General features: G+C 42.6%; 1 protein-coding gene across 2 annotated transcripts in view; it reads right to left on the minus strand.

Annotated features, from left to right (window-relative positions):
- Window positions 1-540: 540 nt before the first annotated feature.
- LOC144507271 (galactocerebrosidase-like) overlaps window positions 541-25,682 on the minus strand; it is a 60,313-nt gene continuing 35,171 nt past the window's right edge. For both annotated transcript variants that reach the window (XM_078234291.1, XM_078234292.1), the window contains exons 10-17: window positions 18,761-18,888; window positions 16,825-16,914; window positions 13,827-13,916; window positions 10,416-10,560; window positions 8,670-8,850; window positions 7,012-7,175; window positions 2,334-2,410; window positions 541-1,286 (exon numbers count right to left, since the gene is read on the minus strand). In XM_078234291.1, the coding sequence (XP_078090417.1) occupies window positions 1,143-1,286; window positions 2,334-2,410; window positions 7,012-7,175; window positions 8,670-8,850; window positions 10,416-10,560; window positions 13,827-13,916; window positions 16,825-16,914; window positions 18,761-18,888 (1,019 nt within the window). In that variant the 3' untranslated portion in view covers window positions 541-1,142. The remainder of the gene's footprint in view (window positions 1,287-2,333; window positions 2,411-7,011; window positions 7,176-8,669; window positions 8,851-10,415; window positions 10,561-13,826; window positions 13,917-16,824; window positions 16,915-18,760; window positions 18,889-25,682) is intronic.

Below are 25,682 nucleotides of genomic sequence, written 5' to 3' on the forward strand. Positions count from 1 at the left end.
GGGATGCGTGGGGTCCTTAATTATGCTGGCTGCTTTTCCCAGGCAGTGGGAAGTGTAGACAATAGGGCTGCACTGTGGTGTGGGGAGAAGGGGGGGGGTTGGGGGTTGCGGTATGATGGGAGGGCATGCATTAGTGGGTAGAAAGGCCCCTGCTCTGACAGCAGCCAGAACGTCAAAAAATTACCTAGGATTTGTCTGTTGTCAGCTTTAAAGCTCACACCAGTTGACAAATTCCGTCCCCTAACATGCAACACCTGTCAATTCCCAGGCAGCTTAAACAAGTTGAAGCCAGAATTGTAGCCAGGTCCAAAGGAGGCGAAGTTGGGTACTTTCAGAAGGTGCACCATCAAACCCAAGCTGGGGCAAGGGCAGAAGGGAAGGGAAATTCGAACCATATTGTTTGGCAATGACAAGATCCCACCTCCCATAAAATAAAGACCCGGTGGACTGTTGGGACAATAATATTCAACCACAGACATAAAATTAAAACATGTGCCGTTGGATCTGGAAAATCAAAGCCAACTACAAGGAGAGTTAGATCAAGTTACTTTTATTGATTCAAAAAACATGATTGGAAGATTGATATCTTCATTGTTGAGCATCAGTAGACTAGGTTTGCATTAGAAAAAGAGCGCTGGAAATCCAGAATAAGGCCGGATTTAACACACTGAATTGAAAATAAATTACACGGGTTAAGATGTTAATGGGGGGAAAAAAATGAATAAAGGAATTACAAATTCCATTTTACAAATTGAATTCCTCTAGCAAGGAAATACCATCGCAATGTTTTGCTGAAGTTCCTTTTCAATACACACTGCAGCACATTCATATTTAACCAGAAAACATTTGGTTGAAACTCAATCTTTATGGATTTCATTGGTCCCATCACCCTGTGTTTTGCAACAGTTATCACCATTGGTTATAACATTGATAAAGAGTATTAAAAATTCAGAATTTTTAAAATAAGAAATATTTAAGTTTAAGCAAGTTACCTCACTCCACACCCCTGGAACATTTAAGTGAACAATAGCAGAGAAACATTCTTAAACGTTATTCATTTAAGGCACTTCAAAATTCCAAATGCGGCAAAAGTAGCTGTTTAATCACATGCGTAAAGTTTGTAGGAATGGATTTATTTGTCGTTAACTAGCCTGTATGCGAAAATTATCAAACTGAGCCAGTTCAAAGGTATGTGTTCCAATAGCTGCCCAGCCATTGTATGGTTTGAGTACACGTACGCCCTTCCACAGTAGGTTGCCGTTCAATAATCCGGATGCTAAATTGTCCTGGAGAGGGGATGAAATTAAAAAGGTGAATTATTGCCTCCTCACAGCAACCTGATACAGCTGCATATACAATTTATGGTTCTTAATAAATATTGGGAATACATTTGAAATCAAATATTAAACATTTGTAAAATGACAGTAGAATCCCTCAAATATTTAAACTTAAAAAACCATGATGATTTATATCGTGCCAAAATAGCTCCAAGTTTCTCAGTGTCTGTATCCCATTTTCACTAAACTATTGCGGCAGCATCTGCAAAATGGCACAGTGATAGTAAAAGTACAAATAGCTCCAGAATGCAAGAATATGTAAAATTGCTTAACTGCTTTGATGAGATAGGATCAATGGGGGAAATGCAGTATCGACAACTTCTTTACAGTTGGCTGCTAGATTTGCAACAGCAATTGCTTAAATCCAGAAGAAATGTTTTGGGAGGTGCAAACAGGGGGAAGGTAAACCACATTTAAAAAAAATATATATGTTTTTAACCTTCTCTCTTTCCGTCTCTGCAATTAGTGAATCGCATAAGATTCTGCGAACAAACTAAAAAGGTATCGTGGGTGATAGCAAACATGGAAACCAGGCAAAATCTGTGGCATTAGCAACGCTGCCACTTTGACGAAACTAGTTCCCTTAACAATTGTTAAACTTGGCTGATTAGGAATGGTAAAGCCTTAATGTTCTTCATTGCAAATATAAACTTGGTTTTTAGATTGAAATTCTTCAGTTCACAAACAGAGAGGAGGTCACAGGACGTCAATTCTGAGAGTGACAAGCTAGAATTTTAAGGTGTGTTAACAATGGTGAATTACCGCAGAATGCTGAACATATTGGCATTATGTTATGAAGAATCTGCAAATGCTTCAAGATAATTCTTAGGGATTAGAGAAATTTTAAAAAAAAAAACTGTATTTTGCTCTTCAGGTAGTCATCAGAAACGTCCCGGGTTTAATTTTCCTTTGAAAGATAAATGAAATCTGAAGTTGCGTTTATGATGTAGAATTTCATAAAGGAACAAATTTATTTGAAAAAAAACTCAATATTACCTTAATGCTAAGAGTGAGAGTATGCCATGTTCCTGCACGTGTACCCGACTGACCTGATGCCAACACAACTTCAGCACCTGCAAGAGAAATGTCATGTATTGACTAATGCAAGAATGCAGCAATTGTCAGATATCAGCACCAAATTCATCTCCAGGCAGTTCTGAGACATAGGTTTTGTTTTTGAAAATGTTTCATGCTAACGTTTCAATTAGATAATGCTCACAGAAAGGTCTTTAGGATGGGATGGAGGACATTTGAATGAAGAGGGAAGAATTCCCATTTTTCTCTTCATTAAAGGTGAATAATAAAACGGCATGTTTTACTTCCCTGTTTTTGTTAGTGGATCAATGTTAATGGAGGAGTAATAAAGACACTTTGTTTTGTTAAAAAGGAAATTTGTTACTTTAGTCCCACTGCCAGTCAGCAGCACGCAAAATTAATAATGGGACAAAGTTTCTCAGTAGATTAGAAATATTCTTTCACCTTTCAAATTAAGGCCTAATCTAACTTGGATTGAGGAGGTAAATACACGTAGCCTAAGATATCTTACGCATTTTAAAATAAGTTGTGCGAATGAGAGATCACTTAATGGGCTGTGTCCCTAGTTAAATTAAAATTTAGACAACAATAATGGCTGGTGTAGTAAATGGAACCGTTTCATTGTTGTAAGAAGGCAGTGTGAAAAGTTTGTGAAAATACATTGTTCAGGCATTTTAATCACAGACTTCCACTCGAGAGTCTCCGAACCTGTACTATACCTGAACTAGGATTGTTTGAGAACAGAAAAGTTAAAAAAATATGTTTAAAGAGACTGGGATGGGCAAAGACAAAGAAGGAAACTGCTAGATAAACATATCTTTGGTACATTATCTATTCTTTAAATGCAATTTAATCTCCATCTGGGGAAACCACAGGATATTCTCCATTTCAGAATATGATTCTCATAAAAGACTCACAAGGCAATTCCATAACATGCAATGTCTTAGTTCTATAAAACCTGGTTCTTTCTTTGAAGAAAAAACTGGGAGGACAGGTAGCTCATACGTAGAAGTAAGAAAACAGCTCCTTGTATTACAGATGAATTTGCTGAAAATATTTTACAATATAAGCAAAATCATGCCGCCATCTGAAAACAATCGAGGTTGGCAAACCTTTGAACTGATCTTGTATGAGGTATGTTACAATATGGGTTCTTTAGATGTCTCAGCGGGGAGCTCTTGAGACTTGTATGATTAAACATGAACCGTTTATTGGTAGTCTTTAATTATTTATAGTTCCCAGGTTACTGTATGGAGCTGCTACTGCCATGCAGATAGGTTGCTGACAGAATGTTGTCTCTCTATAGACCGTTGCAAAATGATACAATGCTGCTCCCCTGCCACATCGCTGCCGGGCCGGATAATGCCACCGCCTGACCCCCACAGACATTGCCCCATCCCCACAACATTACTGATCCCCTTCTGCCCCCACCCCCTCCCACCACCCAGACCGATTGCGGGGCCCTCCCCCCCCACTGATCTCAGGCAGAATGGCAGCGGACCCCCGCTTTCCCCCCACTGACCTCAGGCAGAGTCATGATGTGAAGATGCCGGCGTTGGACTGGGGTAAACACAGTAAGAAGTTTAACAACACCAGGTTAAAGTCCAACAGGTTTATTTGGTAGCAAAAGCCACACAAGCTTTCGGAGCTGCAAGCCCCTTCTTCAGGTGAGTGGGAATTCTGTTCACAAACAGAGCATATAAAGACACAAACTCAATTTACATGAATAATGGTTGGAATGCGAATACTTACAACTAATCAAGTCTTTAAGAAACAAAACAACGTGAGTGGAGAGAGCATCAAGACAGGCTAAAAAGATGTGTATTGTCTCCAGACAAGACAGCCAGTGAAACTCTGTGGGGGTTACAAATAGTGTGACATGAACCCAATATCCCGGTTGAGGCCATCCTCGTGTGTGCGGAACTTGGCTATCAGTTTCTGCTCAGCGACTCTGCGCCGTCGTGTGTCGCGAAGGCCGCCTTGGAGAACGCTTACCCGAATATCAGAGGCCGAATGCCCGTGACCGCTGAAGTGCTCCCCAACAGGAAGAGAACAGTCTTGCCTGGTGATTGTTGAGCGGTGTTCATTCATCCGTTGTCGCAGCGTCTGCATAGTTTCCCCAATGTACCATGCCTCGGGACATCCTTTCTTGCAGCGTATCAGGTAGACAACGTTGGCCGAGTTGCAAGAGTATGTACCGTGTACCTGGTGGATGGTGTTCTCACGTGAGATGATGGCATCTGTGTCGATGATCCGGCACGTCTTGCAGAGGTTGCTGTGGCAGGGTTGTGTGGTGTCATGGTCACTGTTCTCCTGAAGGCTGGGTAGTTTGCTGCGGACAATGGTCTGTTTGAGGTTGTGCGGTTGTTTGAAGGCAAGAAGTGGGGGTGTGGGGATGGCCTTGGCGAGATGTTCGTCTTCATCAATGGCATGTTGAAGGCTCCGGAGGAGATGCCGTAGCTTCTCCGCTCCGGGGAAGTACTGGACAACGAAGGGTACTCTGTCCACTGTGTCCCGTGTTTGTCTTCTGAGGAGGTCGGTGCGGTTTTTCGCTGTGGCGCGTTGGAACTGTTGATCAATGAGTCGAGCGCCATATCCTGTTCTTATGAGGGCATCTTTCAGCGTCTGGAGGTGTCTGTTGCGATCCTCCTCATCCGAGCAGATCCACTCACGTTGTTTTGTTTCTTAAAGACTTGATTAGTTGTAAGTATTCGCATTCCAACCATTATTCATGTAAATTGAGTTTGTGTCTTTATATGCTCTGTTTGTGAACAGAATTCCCACTCACCTGAAGCAGCTCCGAAAGCTTGTGTGGCTTTTGCTACCAAATAAACCTGTTGGACTTTAACCTGGTGTTGTTAAACTTCTTACTCAGGCAGAGTGGCAGCAGACCACCCCCTTCCCCCCCAACTGATCACAGGCGGAGTTGCAGCAGACGCCCCCTCCCCACCCCCCCATCAATTCAAGCAGAGAGCCGTTGGATACTCGGCACTTACCTCCTCACTAACTGGAGCACCCGAATTGGACTTTTGTAGAGCATGTCTGTTTTGCGCTGATTGTGGATGGATGAACGCGGTGGTAAAGGGGGAAGTGCCAGTAAGATTGGGCGTGCAGCCATTAAGTCCATTTAAATGTATGCAAATGTATTTAAATGACCATTGTGCCCGTTTTGGGCACGGTCCCGATCGTGGCCATTTTTGGGCCTTGGTAATGGGGGAACCGGTGCGGAGGTGGGCACGGATCGCACTACTCGCCTCATGCCCGACTTTACCAAGTTTTCGTGCCCAAAAACGGGTGGAACTTGATGGTAAAATCAAGCCCTTTGAGTCTGGATGACTTTGTCAGAGCTCTGTTTGAGAGAAGAGTAGTCAAATGCAGTGGGAATCACAGGAATAATTTTACTCAAGCCAGGCAATGTACCACGTTGTCTCACCATTTGTTTTGTCTGATGACAGCTGACACAGGACAAACTATAAATTGTTCAGGTGATATTTAGATTGCTGCTGAAGCTTTTAGTACAATCCACATAGCTGCCAGGGCTAAATAATGAACAGTCTAACCATGATATCTTATAAATTGAGCTAAGTCCAATGTTCAACGGTTATGGGGATAAGGTGGGAAAGTAGAGTTGAGGATCAGTCATGATCTCATAGAATCCCTACCGTTCAGAAGGAGGCCATTCGGACCATCGAGTCTGCACCAACCACAATCCCACCCAGGCCCTATTCCTGTAGCCCCACATATTTACTCTGCTAATTGACACTAGGGTCAATTTAGCATGGCCAATCAACCTAACCTGCACATCTTTGGAGTGTGGGAGGAAACTGGAACACCCGGAGGAAACCCATGCAGACATGGGGAGAATGTGCAAACTCCACACAGACAGTGACCCGAGGCCAGAATTGAACCCGGGTCCCTGGCACTGTGAGGCAGCAGTGTCAGTCACTGAGTCACCGTGCCGCCCAATCTCATTGAATGGCAGAGCTTGACTGGATGGGCCAAAAGGTCTGTTTCTGCTCCTATGTCTTATGGTTTTTCTAAAGGTTCTGAGGCACAAGGGCTCTTTACTGATTTAGTGTTGCAACGTTTTTCAGAGCCAGTAAGGAGTGTCCTGTGTTCAGATTATTACTGAGATGTGTCAATGCCAAATGCTAAATTTCAATTTCATCTGCTGGACTCACATATGGAACATTTTTAAAAAGGCAGTTTTAACTGTTTAAAAACAAGGACGCTGACTTAAGATAGCTGCCACTGGTCACTAACAGATTACCTTAGCTTCAGATATACTGCTGGTGAGAGGGGGCAAGTTTAGGGTTACGTGCGGGGCAAGTTTTTCCACACAGAGGGTAGTGGAACGCACTGTCAGTGCAGGTGGTGGAAGCAGGCACGTTAGCAACGTTCAAGGTGTATCTTGATAGACGCACGAATGGGAGGTGAACAGAGAGATGGGAACTACGTATCGGCACAGGCTTGGTGGGCTGAAGGGCCTGTTTTGTGCTGTATTGTTCTTTGACCTACTTTGCACTGCTAATATTTGCTGGGTTGTGCAGGGAAAAGGGAAGCAATTTTCTTAATGAGGTAATGAATATAAATAAGTCCAACTACACCGCAAGTTCTAATGGAAAACAAAATGACTTACGGAGATCATTTGTAACTATGTAACTCCCGTTTGCAAAGATCCAGAAGAATAAGCCGGCAGCATGTCGAACATCTTGGCCTCCTTCGTTTACCCTTCCAGCAATAAACACACCTCCCGTGTTAGCTTCCTCAATGAGGACGTCACAAGTTACACTCAGGTCTTTCCTAAAACAAGTTTGGAGTTAGCACATCAACTAAAATAAACAAGGTCATTGATTGCCATAAAACCAAAGTCAGATTTAAAGATGTGTTCCTGTTGTGGTTGTACCAAGGGCACAAACTATTACAGATTCTTTCAAGTAAGTGCTTCAATTTTTTTTAAAAGATCATTCATATAATTCTGGTACCACCTCAAAAATATTCAGATTTATAAAGCCTTAGTATATTCAGTGTCTTTAATCGCAATAAGCAGAACACAATTCTTTTTTGAAGTTTCAGACCACAAATCAAGTTGTCCATGCTGTGATAGCTCATTGTGATTATCTACTGGATTTTTTTCTTGCTATTACACAGTGTACAGGGTTACAATTGGGTTACTACTCGCTATTTCAGCAGAGAATACATCAATGTGAGCTGAAGACCGCTCCCTGTTGAGTGCACAGTCATTGGTGTAACTTTGTCCATCAATGTCCCTGATGGAAGACTGGGCAATACCAATTTAAACCGCAAGATTCAAATACTGCCTCGTGTTACAGAGAATTGCAGGATGTGCAAATCCTTAGGGAGGGAGAAGTACCCAATGACATCAACTAGTTATTCTTCTCTACCCCAACCGGCCCTCAAGTGTGACTTGAAGCAAAAAGACAGCACCGTAATATAATGTTGTTCTTTTCTGCCTGTACGTTGTAACAGAGGGTGTAAAAGCACCTCAGTGACTGCAGCAGTTCAACAAGGCAGCTCACCCTTCCCAAGGAGTTATGGATGGGCAAAGGATGTTGGCTAGCCAGCGATGCCCAAAATCCTATACATGAATAGAATAGAGAGAAATTATGTTTGTCACTTAGGACAAACAGTGTCACAGCAGTAAATCAACTTTACTGTCAGTAAAAGCGGTTTCATCACTAGAATATAAATTTGAACCTACAAATATTTTAAAATGAAGGCCAGGATTTTCTAGCCATGCTGTGGCAGGACGTGGCCCAGAACATTTGGCGGCTCAGCCAAAAGTCCATTGATTTTTGGAGGGATCTGATGATCCTGGCAATGTGTGGGGCCAGGAAATGCCATCCGAAGTTTTAACACTCGAGGATACTTTTTCTTGCTCACCCCTCCCATTTTTTTTTCAATTTAATCTATGCCTTTTCTCTGAGGCAAAATTTCCTATTCTTTCTCTGATAAATTTTAAAATTGGCTTGTAACTAAAAGTTGGCAAATGAGTGCATTTTTAAAAATAGAAAATAATTGTCTGACAAAACTGGCAAGGTCGAAACAGTGGCAGATGGTTGCTAGATGGGCAAATCCTCTGACCCTCCATTGTATTAGGGTGAGACAACTCACCGAGATAGTGTGAGGCTTAAAAATTGTGCGTAGGAATTGGAGTGCAATGAAAAGTTTAAATGTCAACAAAATTTAGTGCATTTGCCAATCAAAAAAATTATGCGTGCAAAGGAAGTTCTGTTCCTATTCATGGTTGGATATTTTAACAAAATGAAGCCTTACCATTTGTAGTCACCAATAATACTAATTGTTTGATCAGCATCACTCGCCCAAGTTATAGGTCGCTGTGTTACGACTTGGCGCAGGGTAAACACATGGTCACCAGGGTCTTTGTAGTTTATGAAGTATTCAAACACTCCTGTCTGGTCAGCAAAATTTGGTGCTTCACTGAATGGTGGAACCTCTGAAACACAGTAAGTTTGGACAACATTAGGTTTATTTTTGAAACTCCATCCATATCAACATTCAGCATTCCAGAACCAAACTAATTTCAAGCCAATTTAAATTGATACTATAATTGCTTGAAGGAAAGGAAACAAAAAAACCCCACAAAAACACTGGCCTATGTTCTGTGGCTTGGCACCTCATGTAAGTTCGAGAAGCTAATCTTTTAAATGCATCAGACCACTATCACATTTAAACAAGTGTTGTCAAACTTTTCACCATCAGCAACTTGTTAACTTTAATTTATGTTGCCAGGCCAGTCTCAAAACAACTTACTGAGCTCAGCCTCCAAGACCCTTATGCCTCTCTGAGTTGGATTGATAAAGCCAGGTGTTAATTTAAATCAAATTATAGTTGGATAAACTGGATGGGGAGGAGTAAATGTAATGGAGGTAAAATATTGTGAAGGCTTCCAAAAGTGCAGAATCATGATACAATAAGGTGATTGATTGTTAAGGATACTTAAAAATACTAACAGGAAATTTTCTAGTTTCATTATCTATTCAAATAAACTATCTCAACCTAGTTATATATGTGAATCTTTAACACAAATTTTAGTTCAGTCATAGTTTAAAAAATCTTCTAAGAAATTACACTGCAGCAGCAAATAAGTTTCTTATCCATTATAACAATTCAGTACGAAAACGGAACTCTCTTAGGAGGAAGCAGCAAGACTCGATTCAAAATACAGATGACCAACGCACTTTCAAAAAACACATCACAGTAATTCTGTGAATTTTGAAACTTTTGCATTTTACCCACAAGTAGGATAATCGATCATTGAAACAATGCTATTGGATCCCTTGCTTAGCTAGGTTGTGATTGATTGGAGTTAACAGGACCAACATGAACACAATTAGCAGAACACACATCAAATCAGCTAAAGAGACTCTTTGACGTCACAATCTCCATATTCTGCAAGTTTTCAAAGCCCAAATCAGCACCCTCACAAGCAGACTGTGCCAGTGGTGTGCAGAAGCAGTGCACCTGCCATGGCTTCCATAGCACTGGCTCCACCAAATTCCGCAGCCTTTGTTCCAAACCTTGGCAATAAGAGAGAGAGATCCCGTGCCAAGAATAAAGACCCTTAAGCTATAGGAGAAGAAAAGTGTTCACAACTGTACCGATGCTGCAACTTTATGTGGTGTGGTGGAAAAATGACATCCGTGTGTGTGTGTGCGTGTGTACTAGTGTCAGGTTTCCTTAGAGACTACCAAAATGCATCTAACTCCTTGAACCCTCTGGGACATCCTCTTTCTGGCCCTTCCCACTGGCAGCATCTTGTGGTCCCGCCAATGGTTGACCCACGTGGCGGGCTTTTGGGTGGCAGAGGTGCAAACTATGCAAAACGCTGTAGACTATCATCGGGACTAGAAGATCCCATTGGTAGCCAATGACGAGTCACCTCCCCCACAGAGTACAAAATACTTCAACGTTGCGCTAATTGCATTTACATTACTATACCCAAGTTGGACACAGGCAACAAATTATGATGGTTTAAAATCTTTGTAAATTCTAACTTACCAACATTAAAATCATCTTTATACACTTTGGGAAATGGCTTGGAGACTGGTGTCTTGGGAAAACTGCCTCGATTTCCTGTACTGATGGTGGTTATGGTGCATATTTCATCCAACTTCAATTGCAGTGAAAATGATCCATTGATTAGCTGTAGAATTAGAACAATCAATTTTAAACTCAAGAATTTCCCAAATTTGCAGCAAGTCTTAAAAAAAGGATTCGGACATTCATCTGTACACTTATCACAGATTCTAGAAGGTAGATTGCTGAATATTTAACAAAATAAAATCTAAAAGGCAGGATTTTCCACCCCTTTCCCCCATCTCCCCCACCCTGTGGCATGTTTTCCAGCAGTGGGGGGGGGGGGGGGGGGGGGGGGGTAGGTGGCTTGTCATTGGCTGCCGATGGGATCTTCCAGTCCCAATGATAGTCTATGGCATTTTGCATGGTTTGCACCTCTGCCACTTGGATGCCCGCCACATGGGGTCGCCATCGGCGGGACTGTAAGATGCTGCCGGCGAGAAAGGCCAGAAAGAGGATGTCCCAGAGGGTTCAAGGACAGAATCAATTTGGCTAGAACCAAGGAACAAAAAGAGTGCAATTACATTGCTTGGTATAGTCTGCAGACCGCCAACTAGTGAGTAGAATGTAGTAGAACACATCTGCAGGGAATTTACAGAGCAATGGTAACATTACAGAGTAGTTATAATGGGACAGTGGAAGTATAAAGGGCGGAAAGTGGCAAAGTTCCTAGATTGCACTCAGGGCAATTTTCTACAGCAGTATGTGTCAAGTCCACCAAGAGAGGGTGCATTGTTGGACTTGCTTCTTGCAAATGAGATGGACAAAGTATATCAAATGTCAGTAGGAGAACATTTAAGAGACAGTGATCATGGTATCATAATGTTTAAGATGGTGATAGAAAAGGAAAATAGGCAAGACCGATTCAACTGACTTCAATGGGGCAAGGGGGAGAGCTGGGCCCAGTTATACTGGAATGAAAAGTTGGTAGGAAAAACTGTAGCTGAACAATGGGCTACCTTCAAAAAAGAAATGGTCTTGGCACAGTCAAGGTATATTCCCTTAAAAGGGAAAGGAAAGGCAAACGAATTTAGAGCTCCCTGCACGAAAAAGAAGATAGGAATTAAGTTAAAGAAGAAAAAATGTGCTTATGTCAGGTAGAAAATACAGTTGAGAACAAAGAGGAACAAAGTAGGTTCAGAGGGAAAGTGATGAAGCGCATTAGAAAAGCGAAAAGGGATAATGAGAAAAACTGACAGCCAACATAAATGGGATTCCTAAAGGCTTTTATGGGCATTTAAATGGTAAAAAGGAGAAGGGCCGATTAGGGACCAGAAAGGGAATTTACACATGGAGGCAGGGGGCATGGCTACGGTATTCAATTAACACCTGGCATCTGACTTTGCCAAGGAGGGAGATGCTACCCAGGCAATGGAGAAAGACAAGGAAACTCTGTCCCTAGGAGAGTTCAAAAATGATAAGGAGGTATTTTCAATATACTGTCGGTGCTTAAAGTTGACAAGATAGTGACACTGTAGGAGATTCAACAAAGGATATTGAAAGAAGTGAGATTGGAAATTGCAGGGGCGCTGATCTTCCAGTCTTCTCCAGAATCAGGGGAGATGCCAAGGGACTGGAAATGTTGTTCAAAAAAGGCCGTAAGGATACTCCCAGCAATTACAGATCAGTCAGTTGGGCGGCACAGCGGCCTCACAGTACCAGGGCCCCGGGTTCGATTCCCGGCTTGGGTCACTGTCTGTGTGGAGTTTGCACATTCTCCCCGTGTCTGCATGGGTTTTCAACCAGAGGGTGCTCTGGTTTCCTCCCACAGTCTGAAAGACGTGCTGGTTAGGTGCATTGACCCCCGAACAGGTGCCGGAGTGTGGTGACGAGGGGAATTCCACAGTAACTTCATTGTAGTGTTAATGTAAGCCTTACTTGTGACTAATAAATAAACTTTTACTTTAGTTTAACATCTGTGGTAAGAAAGTTTCTAGGAACAGTTATCCTGGATAGAATTAATAGTCACATGCAAAAATATAGGTTGGTTAGGACAGTTAGCATGCATTTCTAAAGGAGAAATCATATTTAACTAACATGCTGGAGTTTTTTGAAGAGGCAACAGAAAGGTTTGATGAGTGCAATGCTGTTGATCTGGTGTACATGGGCTTTCAAAAGGCATGTGATACAGTGACACACATCAGGCTTGTGAGAAAGGTTATAGCTCATGGAATAAAAGGGACAGTGGCAAAGTGGATACAAAATTGGCTCAATAATAGGAAGTGGATAGTAATGACCAATGGATATTTTTCAGGTTGGGGAAGGTTTGTAGTGGTGTTCCCCAAGGGTCGGTATTGGGACCCTTGCTTTTCCTGATATACATTAATGATCTAGATCTTGATTATGCAGAGGACAATTTCAAAGTTTGCGGATGACACAATATTTGGAAGTGGCGCAAACTGTGAGGAGGATGATATAGAACCTCAAAAGGACATAGACAAGCTGCTGGAGTGGGCAGATAGGTGGCAGATGAAGTTCAATGCGGATAATTGAGAGGCGATGCATTTTGGTAAGGAGTAAATGGAGAGGGAGTACAAATTAAAGGGGTAAAATAATTGAAAGGGTGCAGGAGCAGAGGGACAGGGGTGCATTGATCATTAAAGGTTGCAGGGCAGGTGGAGAGAGCAGTTAACAAAGCATACGGTATTCTGAGCTTTATTAATAGGGGCAGAGAGTACAAGAGAAAGGAGGTTTTGCAGAACTTATAAAGACACTAGCTAGACATCAGCTAGAGTCTTGTGCACAGTTCTGGTCACCACACTATGGGAAGGATGTGAACCCATGGGAGGGAGTGTAGAAGAGGTTTACAAGAAATGGTTCCAGGGATTGAGATACTGATTGGAGAGGTTGGGACTGTTTTCCTTAACCCAGAAGGCCAAAAGGAGATAAGAGGGCTGGACAGAATAGATAGGGATAAACTGTTCCTGCATGTAAATAGATTGAGAACAAGTGGGCACAGATTTGAAGTAATTTGCAAAGGAAGGAAATGTGAAGGGAGAAAACCCTTTTTCACACAATTAGTGATTCGGGTCTGGAAAGCACTGAAGTGTGGAGACAGGTTCAATCAAGGCATTCAAGAGGGCATTAGAAGGTTATTTGATTAGAAATAATATGTAGAGGTACAGGGAAAATGTAGGAGAATGGAGAAGGGCACTAAGCCATAATGCTCATTTGGAGAGCTGGTGCAGACACGATGGGCCTCCTTCTGAGCTGTAGCAATTCGGTGATTCTATGTTAATCATTCCTAATCGTTCCAGCGTAAAATATCATGCTACTAATCAGAATTTAAAAGTCTAGTATGAACTGTATAAGAACAGCAAACACATGATTTACCTTGATTTCACTCAGCTTCGTAAAAAATTTTGACGAATTCTTGACAAAGTCAAATTTTGAATGCCACACGTTTAAAGTTTCGATGTGTTTCTGAAGGAACAGTTACACACTTGTTTAAATATAAATGCAAACGTTCATAACCTTAAACAGAAACATTACAAGGATAAAAAGGACCTATTTAAACCTATGAATACAGGATCTTTCCTAAAGCTGTTACCACAATCCCAACGAAACTATCTTAAATCGTCTGTTCCAATGCAAATTTATTAAGCAATATAGGCTTAGGTCACTGATTATGCCTTGGCCTTGTGTATACTATCCCAAAAGTTCTCCTCTCATTGAAGGGATAGGTGTATCATTTTGCCAGTTACTCTAGTATCCCTGACTTAAAGTCATTTTGAGTCCTAGGGATTCAGTAATAATAGAATGTTTTTCACATAAGCACATCCTGCATTCCTGATCCATATGCCTTAAATGTGGCCACAAACTCGGAACATCCCAAAAAGTTCCAAACCATGCAATTTTGATTCGTTTAAACTAAAATATATTTATTCAAAACTAATGCACTTTGCTACATTTCCTCTTTCCACTGCTAACAGGATTGAGGACCATTCCTGGGGAAGTAACTCCATTTCATTTACCTCACTGAGAAACCAGCACATTCCCAAACGAGAAACTGACCGATTTCTTATTACAGAGAAGGCTGGATTGGAACACAAGAAACAGGAGCAGGAGTGAACCATGTGGCCCTGAATCTAATTTATCAATCCACGCTCCAATTGTTCAATACGACCATGGCTGATCTTGCACTTCAATTCCATTTTCCCACCCACTCCCCATATCCTTCAATTCCCTGGGATGCTAAGGGGGCAATTCTCCAAATTCCGACCTGCTAATCTTTTGGCGGGTCGGGTCGGGAGGTGCACGCGTGCGGCGATTCGCGGGATTCGCGCATACATTCCCGACACATACTCGTCTCCCAATGCTGGATATCCGGCACGGTCGGGACCACACAGGAAACCGGCAGGAACACCAGGTAAGTCATTTTAATCTATTTTTTAATGTGATTTAAATGTGATTATCGGGCCCAGGACTGAATTCTCCGGGCCCCGATAGCATCTCCCACCCTGCCAGTACAAATTCACTCCGGCGGGGCTTAGAGTAGCTCTCCACTTTCGGGGAACTAGCGGGAGATCCTGCTGAAGTGAAGGGGGGGGGGGGGGGGGGTGGGACAATCGAGGCCCCTCCCCCACCCCTGGGGAAGGGGGTTGGTGGTGGGGGGAAGGTGCCCCCTGGGAATGGGCAGCCTGGCAGTGTCAGCCTGTGTCCCCGGCACTGCCAAGGGGCAAAGTGCATGTGCCCAGGGGGAACCTTGGCACTGCTCACCAGGCATCAGGCAGTGCCAAGGGGGCAGGGCATAGGGTGCAAGGCCAAGGGGAAATGCCAAGGAGGCGCTTGGTGGGGATCCGGTGTCCCGCTGCCACTCTATATTGGCATCTGGTCGGAGCTGGAGGGAGGCCAGCGATCAGGGCGGGCTGGGGTGGGTGATTGGTCTTCCGGGGTGGGGGCGGGGTCTGCCTCCCATGGGGAGGCGGGGCCTGGCGTGGTGGGGGGCTCATCACTGCATGGGGGCAGGGTGGGGGCTGGAGATCGGGATGCTCTGGGACGGGACGGGGGTGTGGTCGGGGCTGGCCCAGGAATGGTCGTGTGGGCCGCAATCGGGCTCTGCGGGGGAGGGGGGGGGGCAGCCCTGCAGGGCTCCAGGACTGGCCAGCGATTGAGCTGGCCAGCAAACCAGAGGCTGATAGATTGGGGCCACTGAGCATGCACAGAGGCCCGGAACTGTCAGACTCTGGCGTGAATTGGCCCCGCCCCCCCGAGCTTTTAATGATAATCACAATTGTGATCTCTGCATTGCAGAGTGTAGGGGATTCGAGTGTGAACTCCCAGTGAAAAAGCAATCGTGATTTACACCAGTTTTCCTGCAAATTCAGCACTTTAAACCTTTTTTTGTAAGTCTAAATATCTGTCCACCCCTGCCTTAAATATATTCAACGATTAAGTATCCACAACCCTCTGGGGTGGAGAATTCCAAAGATTCATACCATTTCAGCGACGTAATTTTTCTTTATCTCAGTCCTAACCGATTAGCTCCTTGTCCTCCTTTTTAGAATTTCCTCTCCTCCACACAGCTTACCTTCCCATCTGGCTTAGTATCACTGGAAAGCTTTGATATCTTACACGCTGCCCTTTCAGGTCAGTAATAGATAGTAAATAGCTGAGGCCTCCAGCCCTGCTCCTTGAAGCATTCCACTATTTACTGCTTGCCTTCTTCTAAAGCCCGGTTTATGTCCACCTTCTACTTTTCATTCATTATTCAATCCTTCGCCTATACTAAATTATTATCCCCCAACTCCATGAGCCCTGATCTTGTCCATCTGTGTGGCCTTTGGGAAATTCAGGTCTACTACATCCACTGGTTCCCCTCCACCTCGCCTACTAGTTACATCCTCAAAATCTCTAATAAATTTGTCAAACAGGATTTCCCTTTCATAAAACCATGTCGACTTGTTCCAATCATACTATGCTTTTCCAAGCACACTGTTAAGACTTCCTTAATAAAATATTCCAACATTTTCCCAACAACCGATGTAAGACTAACTGGCCTATAGTTCACTGGGTCAGAGATTTTTTTTCAGTAACATTTGCGGCTCTGGCTGTGACAAAGGAGAGGAATTGGCAATACCTATTAACACACATACGCATTTGGGGACGGGGTAGGCTCAATAAACTTTCAGTACAAGTATATTGAATCAGAGTATTGTTGTCACTCCAACTTACATTACTGTGTAAACCTCCTCACAATGAAAATTTTTTACATCACACTTATAACTTTAATTGCACTGGTAATGACAAAGTGTAACTATACAATAATTTCCGCTCTGTCCCTTACATACGCAAAACAAACAATATGCATCGAGTTACTATTTGTACTTACAAATGATCCTTGCAACTTAAAAGTCACATTCTGCTGAAAGACACTGAAAGGTGGCAGTGGTGGCCGGATACATACTGAATGATCATGGGTCTAAGTTGAGAGAAAAAATGCTTTAAAATGTTGCTCAATGTTAAATGCATCAATTACATAAATGAGACAATGTGCAACGCAATGGCAGAGAAACTTCTCAAATTTATTGAAATCAAGGAATCTAAATGCATATTTCTGGAGTGATCTCTGTTATAAACAGTCTCTTAATTATCCAGTATTAGCACCATAGAAACAGGTCATTCAGCCCAACAATTCTCTGCATGTAGCCCAATATGTCCAGTCCAATGTTTATGCTCCACATGATCATCCTCCCACCCTTCTTCATCTAACCTCCTATTTCCTTCTCGCTCACATCTTTACTTAGCTTTTCTTCAAAGCATCTATGCTAGTAGCCTCTATTGTTTGGGTAAATAAATTTCTCCCCAAATCCCTATAGGTTTTAAGAATGATCATCTTATATTTATGACCTCTTGTTTTAATTTCATCTACAAGGGGAAGCATCTTCTCTACGTTTAACCACTCGAACATTTTTTGCAATCTAACATTTATAAGATTCCCCCTCCCCCACCCTCCCACAGCCTTCTCTTTTATACAGAGAAGGGCCCTAGCCTGTTCAATATTTCCTGGTAAGCATAACCTTTCAGTTCCAGTATTATCCTAGTAAATCTTTTTTGTTCCTTCTTCAGTGCCCAAAAAGCCTTTTTGTAATATGGAGATCAGATCTGTTGAGAATACTGGGAGTGTGGTGTAAACCAAGCCTTTTGTACAAGTTCAGTGTTTCTCTGCTTTCCAATTTAATCCCTCCAGAAGTTACTCACAATTTTTTGTTTGCATTTATTTGCTTATTAATCTCCAGTGAGTCAATCTCCAGTGATATTTCTGTACCACCAGATTGTTCCGCTCTACTACCTCATTTAAACACTCTTCATTCAAGAAGAATGTGGTCTCCTTATTCTTTCTAAATTTTGAAAGAAAATCAAACCGCCTCGGTTAGACCTATCGAACAGAGGTTAAACTTGCTAAATGAAACAGCGAGTCAGATTCCAATTAATACCAATCTGTAGAAAATGGTATCTGATTCTGAACTAGCAGCCTGATAGTGTTTACAATTTCTACAGGGCAAAGTTTATGTTTCCAGTTCTCTCGAGCTTTGACACCACCCAAACTTTATCAACTATTTTAACTATTCACACAGGTACAGGTTGTGTCATTGTTACCCTTCAGACATTAGCAATGCCACCACCTACTGCTGTGTAGAATGAGAAGTGGTGTCACCATTATAATTTATATTATAAACCTCAGTTTGAAACAAGGGAAAATGAAATATGTAATCTAATTAATAATTACAGCTCTGTTTTAAATACCCAGTGGTTAGAAGTGATCTTATACCATGGTACAAGAAAAAGTTTGGAGATCATGTTTACACTAATATTATGTTAATAAGTAAAGATAAAAGGTATTTTGAAATGAAATAGAATCATCCTCTTGGATATTGTAGGACAAAGTTTAAAGTAAATGCATTCCATGAAGAAAATTTTAAAACTTGCCCGCGCCATTCTTACAGACCAAACAAATAGAGTTTGATTCATTGGACAGACACATATACAGTGAATGAGCAGCTTCATAGAAATAGCAATGTATTGACTACAGATGCTGACCGGCAGCTGTTAGCTGCTACTGAATATTAGAATAGGTCAGTCAGTGCATTATATTCAGCAGCATTCCTCTGAATGAAGGAAAACAATCAGAAATAGGAAAAAAAAGTGGTATGAAAAGCGACGTCTGATTATGATGCCAAAGCAATGAATATGTAAAGATTCATACAAGAATGCACAGTTTGGGATCAGAAAACATGTAACTATGTAACATGAGGAAATGTAGATACCATTGTTTCTATGATAATGGTGAGGTTTCCCTTCCCATCAGTAAGGGCCACATAACTGCCACCCTTCTGCAAGTGACCAACAGTCTTCAGGTAATGCCATCCTGGCTGAGTGAACTGTGTGGTGTGTGCTGCAAAAGACAAAAATGGATTTAGATAGCACTTCACGCACTCAGCCCGGTTCCTTCAAGCCAACCAGCAAACCAGGAGTGAACATGCTCAATTCTGACAATGCGATGAGTCACTTCTGAAATCCAGTCTTTAATACTTTGGACGGGATTCCCCGCTCCCCACCAGCTGTGTATTTTGAGGCGGTGGAGGCTGCCCGCCTGGGGTTGACAGCTGCTGTTGTCAACGAGGTTTTCTGTTGTCAACGGGGTTTTCTGTTGTCCACGGGGTTTTCTGTTGTCCACACCCTTTGCCGCCTGGGAACCTGTGGCGAGGGGGTCGCTGTCGGTGGGACTGGAGGATCCCATCGGCGGGAATGGCCAGAAAAATCCCACAGTTACTCTTTGTCAAAAAAACATTGATCCTCACTATATTTAGATTAAACGGTGTGAAAAAATTATATAATAAATTGAAAAGCTAACACATGGTTCACACCAACAATTCAAGTGTAGATGTGACTAATGAGGATTATGGGGGATCTGTCCTGGGTTGTCAGGTTTCCAATACATTTATAAATGACTTGGCTGAATGGAAAGCCACTTATCCATACTTGCAGTGAAGAGCACAGATGGGAGCATGAAGTTACAAAGTCAGATTGAGTAAGCTGTATTCGGTGCAGTTCAGAGCAGAGAAGTATCGGCTTGTTGATTTTGACCCAAGAAAGATAGATTATATTCTAAATGGTGAGAAGCTAGAAGCGGAATCTACTAGATATAGTTAAGGAACAAAAAAGGTGCAATTACATTGCATGTAGTCTACAGACCAACAACTAGTGGGAAGGATGTAGAAGAACAAATTTGCAAGGAAATTAGAAGTGCAAAAATTTGTTCTATTGTTCTTGGGAATTGAAGACTGAAGAGTCATCAACAGAAATTTAGATGATGAATTGGTCAGGATAGAGGTTTGGTAAGCCAACAGGAAGCAGGGATAAATAGTTCATTTTCAGGTTGGCAAGCTGCAGCTACTGCAATGCCACAGAAATCAGTGCTGGGGCCTCAATGTTTTACATTATGAATCAATGGCTCAGATGGAGGGATACAGTCTATCGTTGTTAAATTTGCTGATGAAATAAAGATAGTTAGAAGAATAAATTGTAAAGAGGATACATTTGGGGGTGGGGGGGGGGGGGTGGTGTGGAGGTGGTGGAAACGAGTTCTCCGGCCTCCCAGTCGTGTTTCTCAGTGGCAGGAGGTGGTGGGAATCCCACCACCAGCAAACACAATGGAGCCACCCCACTACGGTGGGAAATCTGTGGGTGGGGATGCACTGCCACTGGGACCAGAGAATCCCGCTGGTGTGAACGGCTGGAGAAATCACCCCCAATGAGGCTGTAAAGGGATATGGACAGATTAAGTAAGCGGACAAAATTTTGCACATGGAGTATAAATGCATGAAAATGTGAGGTTGCCCGCTTTGACAAGAATAATAAAAAAGCTGTATGTGATTTAAAATGGAGAGAGATTGCAGAACTCTGCAGTACAGATGGGTCTGGGTGTCCTGGTGCATAAATCACTAAATGCTAGCATCCCGGAATAGCAAATTGAATGTTCTCATTCATTGCCAGGGGAATGGAATAAAAACATGGGATGTTTTGCTGCAGTTGTACAGGGCATTGATTTGAACAAAGAACAGTATAGCAAAGGAACAGGCCCTTTGGCCCTCCAGGTCTGCGCTGATCATGATGCCTACCTAAACTAAAACCATACGCACTTACGGAGTCCATTCCCATCCTATTCATGTATTCGTCTAGTTGCCCCTTAAATGCCACGATCGTACCTCCTCCCACCACCTCTCCAGATGGCGCATTCCAGACATTCACCACCCTCTGTAAAAAACTTGCCTCGCACATCTCCTCTAAACTTTTCCCCACACACCTTAAACCTATATCCCCTAGTACTTGATTTTTCTATCCTAGGAAAGGGTATGTGATGATCCACTCTGTCTGTCTATGCCACTCATAATCTTATGAACCTCTATTAGATCACCCCTCAACCTTTGTCGTTCCAGTGAGAACAAACCGAGTTTATTAAACCTCTCCTCATAGCTAATACCCTCCAGATTTATTATTGTCCCATGTATTGGGTTACAGTATTGTTTCTTGCGCACTGTACAGACAAAACATACTGTTCATAGAGTACATAGGGAGAAGAAAAGGGTAGGGTGCAGGATACAGTGTTGCAGTTACAGATAGGGTGAAGAGACAGATCAACTTAATATATGATAGGACCACTTAAAAGTCTGATGGCAGCAGGGAAGAAGCTGTTCTTGAGTCGGTTGGTACGTGTTTTCAGACTTCTGTATTTTTTTTCCCAACAGAAGAAGGTAGAAGAGAGTGTCTGAGCTGCGTGGGGTCCTTGATTATGCTGGCTGCTTTCCCAAGGTGAGACCATATCTGGAACACTGAGTACGGTTTCGCACTCTTTATTTAAGAAAGGATACAATTACATTAGCAGTTCAGAGAAAGTTGAGTTATCTAACAAGGAAACGTTGAATAGGGTGGACCTGCAATATTGGAGTTTAGAAGAATGAGAGGTGATCTTGTTGATGTGATACTGAGGGGTCTTGAAGGGTGAATGGTGAGAGAATGTTTCCCCTTATCGGTGAGACTAGAACTGGGGAACTAGGGTCTCCCATTTAAGATGGAGATGAGGAGAAATATTTTCTCTCAGAGGGTCGTTAGTCTCTTGAAATTTCTTCTCTCGAGAATAGTGGAGGCAGGGTTGTTTAATATTTTTAAGACCTAGTGAGATAGATTGTTGATTGACGATGGAGTAAAAGGGGGTAAACAGGATAGTGGAGTTGTGGCTACAATTAGATCAACCGTGATCTTATCAAATGGTGGAACAGGCTCAAGAAGCTGAATAGCCTATTCTTATTCCTAATTTGTTTTTTTATACTTCACACTGGGACAAATGCAATATACTGCAGACGCTGGAAATCTGAAATAAAATCAGAAAATACTGGAAATACTCAGGAGGCCAGGCAACATCTGTGGAGAGAAACAGTTGATATGGAGGGTCATCATTCAGCAATATACAAATTATGTAATAGAACAAAGGCTACAGAACAATCGACAAACACCACGAGAAGCATTTATGACCAGGAAGTTTTGGTGGCAGCCAACAAATTAGAAGATAAATTAATGAGAGGCAAATAGGGTTGGATAGTTGGAAGAAATATGATCTCTACTTGGAAGTGCCAGATAGGAAACAGCCAGCTTCAACACATATGTACGGAAAATATCCCTCCAGATTGGATTTGTAAGGATAAAGCTAGACTAGTGGCTCAGGTTTCAAGGAGAAACCTGGAGATCAAGATGGATTCTCCATGGCTGGAGAAGTAACCCTGAAATTTTCTTAGCTCTGTCGGCCACATTTTTGAGAATGTAGGCTGATTGATAGAAAAGTATCTTTCGTAGGGAGAAAAAATTCAGAGAGAAGAGTTTTTGAAACCATCTAAAGAGACCAAGTGATGTTGAATTTCCGTATTGAATGATACATCAAAGTTATGGTCTTTCTTGGTTGGGTCTATCTTGCTGAAAGCAGATCCAGCAATATTCTACTGGTACCAGAAAGGGAAACTCTCAGGCATCTTTATGATAGTGGTTTTCACTGGGGAGATTCTGTGGAATTTGAGAAATTATAAATGAGTTTAAATGGGGAATTTAGGATTGGAAGTCAGGCTTTGGAGGCTTTTGAATATACAGACTGAGATATATAAGCATAATAAGAATGGGATTAACCTTCAATCAACAACCTTATCTAAGAAGTGTTATTTGTATCCTGATAAATCATGTTAGGTTGTTACAAAACAATGATCATGCATCTAAAGATGAAACAGAGCAGTTCAGAGGATTGATTGGATAGTTGAATTGGTTATGCACTCAGTTAAGACCAGATGCCAACTTTTGATGTATTTAAGTACAACGATAAAATGCACTACAAATGAGAATGTGTTAAGGACAATAAAAGGTGCAAAAAAATTAAATGTACAGAAATGCGTACTCAAGTTTCTAGTCTTGGGGGGGGGGGGGCCTGAAGAACACAAAATTAGTCCTTTTAAGTGACACTTTTCATGCTAATCTTCCAGATGGGCTTTCAAGTGTAGCTGGTTTTATAATACTGTTGGTGGATTAAAATGGAAAATGTTGTCCCTTGGCCTGGGAAGGAAAGAACATACAAAAGGGTAGTTCAAAGTATTTCAGCTGAGGAACCACTGATTCTTTTAGAATCAATAAAGGGTTTAACTTACCACATAATTTAGGGGAAATTCTATACAAGGGATGTTCTGAGAATAGTTTGTTCATTGAATGTTACATAATTGTTCCCTTTGGGACAATGTACATTTGACAAAAAGTGGACTGAATTAAGGATCAACCGAGATAGTGTAAAAGAGATGCTCAAAATAAATCTCCAAGATAAAAGAGATTGATGCAAGTCATTCATGATCTTGCTGATTTACAATAATAAATACTTGCACAGCGAGACTATTCGAGATCTTAGACAACACACTGGTATTATGAAGTGGTGTGCAGGTTATGGAAAATCATATTTTTCATTTACTTTTCTTTGATTTTTAAAAAAATATTGTTTTGTAAAGTTTTGATTGAAAGAGAGGAATTCATTAATGATATGTTCATTGTATTTTAAGGTTAAAGGTGTACAGGTGGAGGGGCATTGATGGATGAAGTGCCTTGAAGACATCTGAAGAGAGATCAATGTACTTTTAAGGGCAGTTAATTTGTTCAGTTGTTTCCCTTTAACTCAAGAGAGTATAAAAAGAGAGACGTCTGGGACACCGAGGGCTCTATTTTACCATTTTGATTCTATGTGCTGGGCAGACTAAAAACTGGGAGTGTTTCAGATCCGACTTTTAGATCCGTTCTGAGGCGCCCCCATACGCACTCTGCCTGCAAAAATATCAGTGATTCCGAATCGCCCTGCACAAGCCTGTGGGCAGAGCTTAACGTACCCAAAACCCTGCAGCTCCGATTGGTGGCCCCAACTACGCATGCACAGACGAAAAAAATGATAAGAATGCGGCTCCCCTGCCACATCGCTCCCGGGCCCAGATAATGCCTCCCCCGGCCCCCACAGACATTGCCCCAATCTCACAACATTACTGACCCCTTTATCCCTCCACCCCCTCCGCCACCCAGACCGATCGTGGGCCCCTTCCCGATCTCAGGCAGAGTGGCAGCAGACCCCCCCTTTTCCCCTCAATGATCACAGGCAGATTGGCAGTGGACCCCCCTCCCCACCCCACTGATCTCAAGCAGAGCGCTGTCGGAATCCCCCCACCCCCCCCCACCGATCTCAAGCAGAGAGCCATCGGACACTCGGCACTTACCTCTTCACTGACTGGAGCGCCCGAATCGGACTTTTGTAGAGCATGTCTGTTTCGCGCTGAATCCGGATGGGCGAACGCGGTGGTAAAGGGGGAAGTGCGGTAAGGTTGGGCGTGCAGCCCATTGAGTCAATTTAAATGCATACAAATGCATTTAAATGGCCGTCCTGATCGCGGCCATTTTCAGGCCTTGGTAAGGGGGGAACCGGCACGGAGACGGGTGCGGATCACGCTACTCGCCTCACGCCCGACTTTACCAAGGTTTTTGCACCCGAAAATGGGCTCAACTTGATGGTAAAATCGGGCCCTGGGTGTTGGTTAGAGAGGAGGCAGACATTTGTCACGTTGCACTGTTAATAAATCTAGTTTTAGGTAAAAGATTGGCATCTGGTTTCCCACTACACCAGCTGGCTTCAGAAAGAACAACACCAGATGCAAAAGGGGACAGGCCATTTGGTTATAAAAGCTACACCATGGTGACAGTCTGGATGAAGCAAGTGATAAAGATGTAGCCAGTCTTCAGTCATCCCTCAGCCAGGCTTCCATCAAAGCCATGATGTTGACGCAATCACTCAAACTAAATTTAATAATTCAGTGTATTCGCCGATGGCAAGGACCTTGTTCTCGAATGAATGGCATTCTAGAGGGAGATGGGGAGAGGGGCAGCGCGAGCTGAACCACTGGCAGAGTCCACAGGATCAGTACTGGGAATGGAGAGTTGGACAGGGAGGAGATTGATGAGATCAGTCCCCAAGCTGATCTGCTGGGCAAGAAGGTACTTGAGAGTAAGATGGGGCTATTTAAGAAGCTGTATGCTTTATTAACTGCAGTCTCAACCTGCTGTGCCACTCCAATGAGTTATGTACCTATATACCCAAGACCCTCTGCTCCTGCACCCCTTTTAGAACTTCACTCTTTATATTATGTTGGTTCTCTAAGAACCTTAGAGGAGAAAAATGAAAGGAGACATGAGGAGGATCTAGGAGAGGCAGATAGAACAGAATCAAAAAGATAGAGGACAATATAATGTGGAAATTGACATGATAGGCTCAAGTTCAGACTGCCAGCCAAACTGCACACATGAAAGGACATGGGAAAATCAAGCCTATGTAACTTAAGTTGTGTAACATTAATTAGGATATATATACATATTCTGATAATATAGAATGAATAGAGAAGAGACAATAGGAGACAGTTCAGAGTTAAAGTCATGAGTCCTGTAATGGGTTAATGTTGACATAGGAAGGTGGTGTCAGCATGGAGTATGTTGCCCATTTCGTGAAGTAATTATATCTCCTAAGTGTCGATCGGGCTGGAGTTTCATCCCGAAACAATGGACTTGAACTTCTGTGGACTAGCAATCAGAGTTGAATTGCCATTCCGTGCCTAGTTTCCGACTTGGGAATCCAGC

Source organism: Mustelus asterias, chromosome 18 (assembly GCF_964213995.1).
Source record: "Mustelus asterias chromosome 18, sMusAst1.hap1.1, whole genome shotgun sequence".
Taxonomy (NCBI): Eukaryota; Metazoa; Chordata; class Chondrichthyes; order Carcharhiniformes; family Triakidae; genus Mustelus; species Mustelus asterias.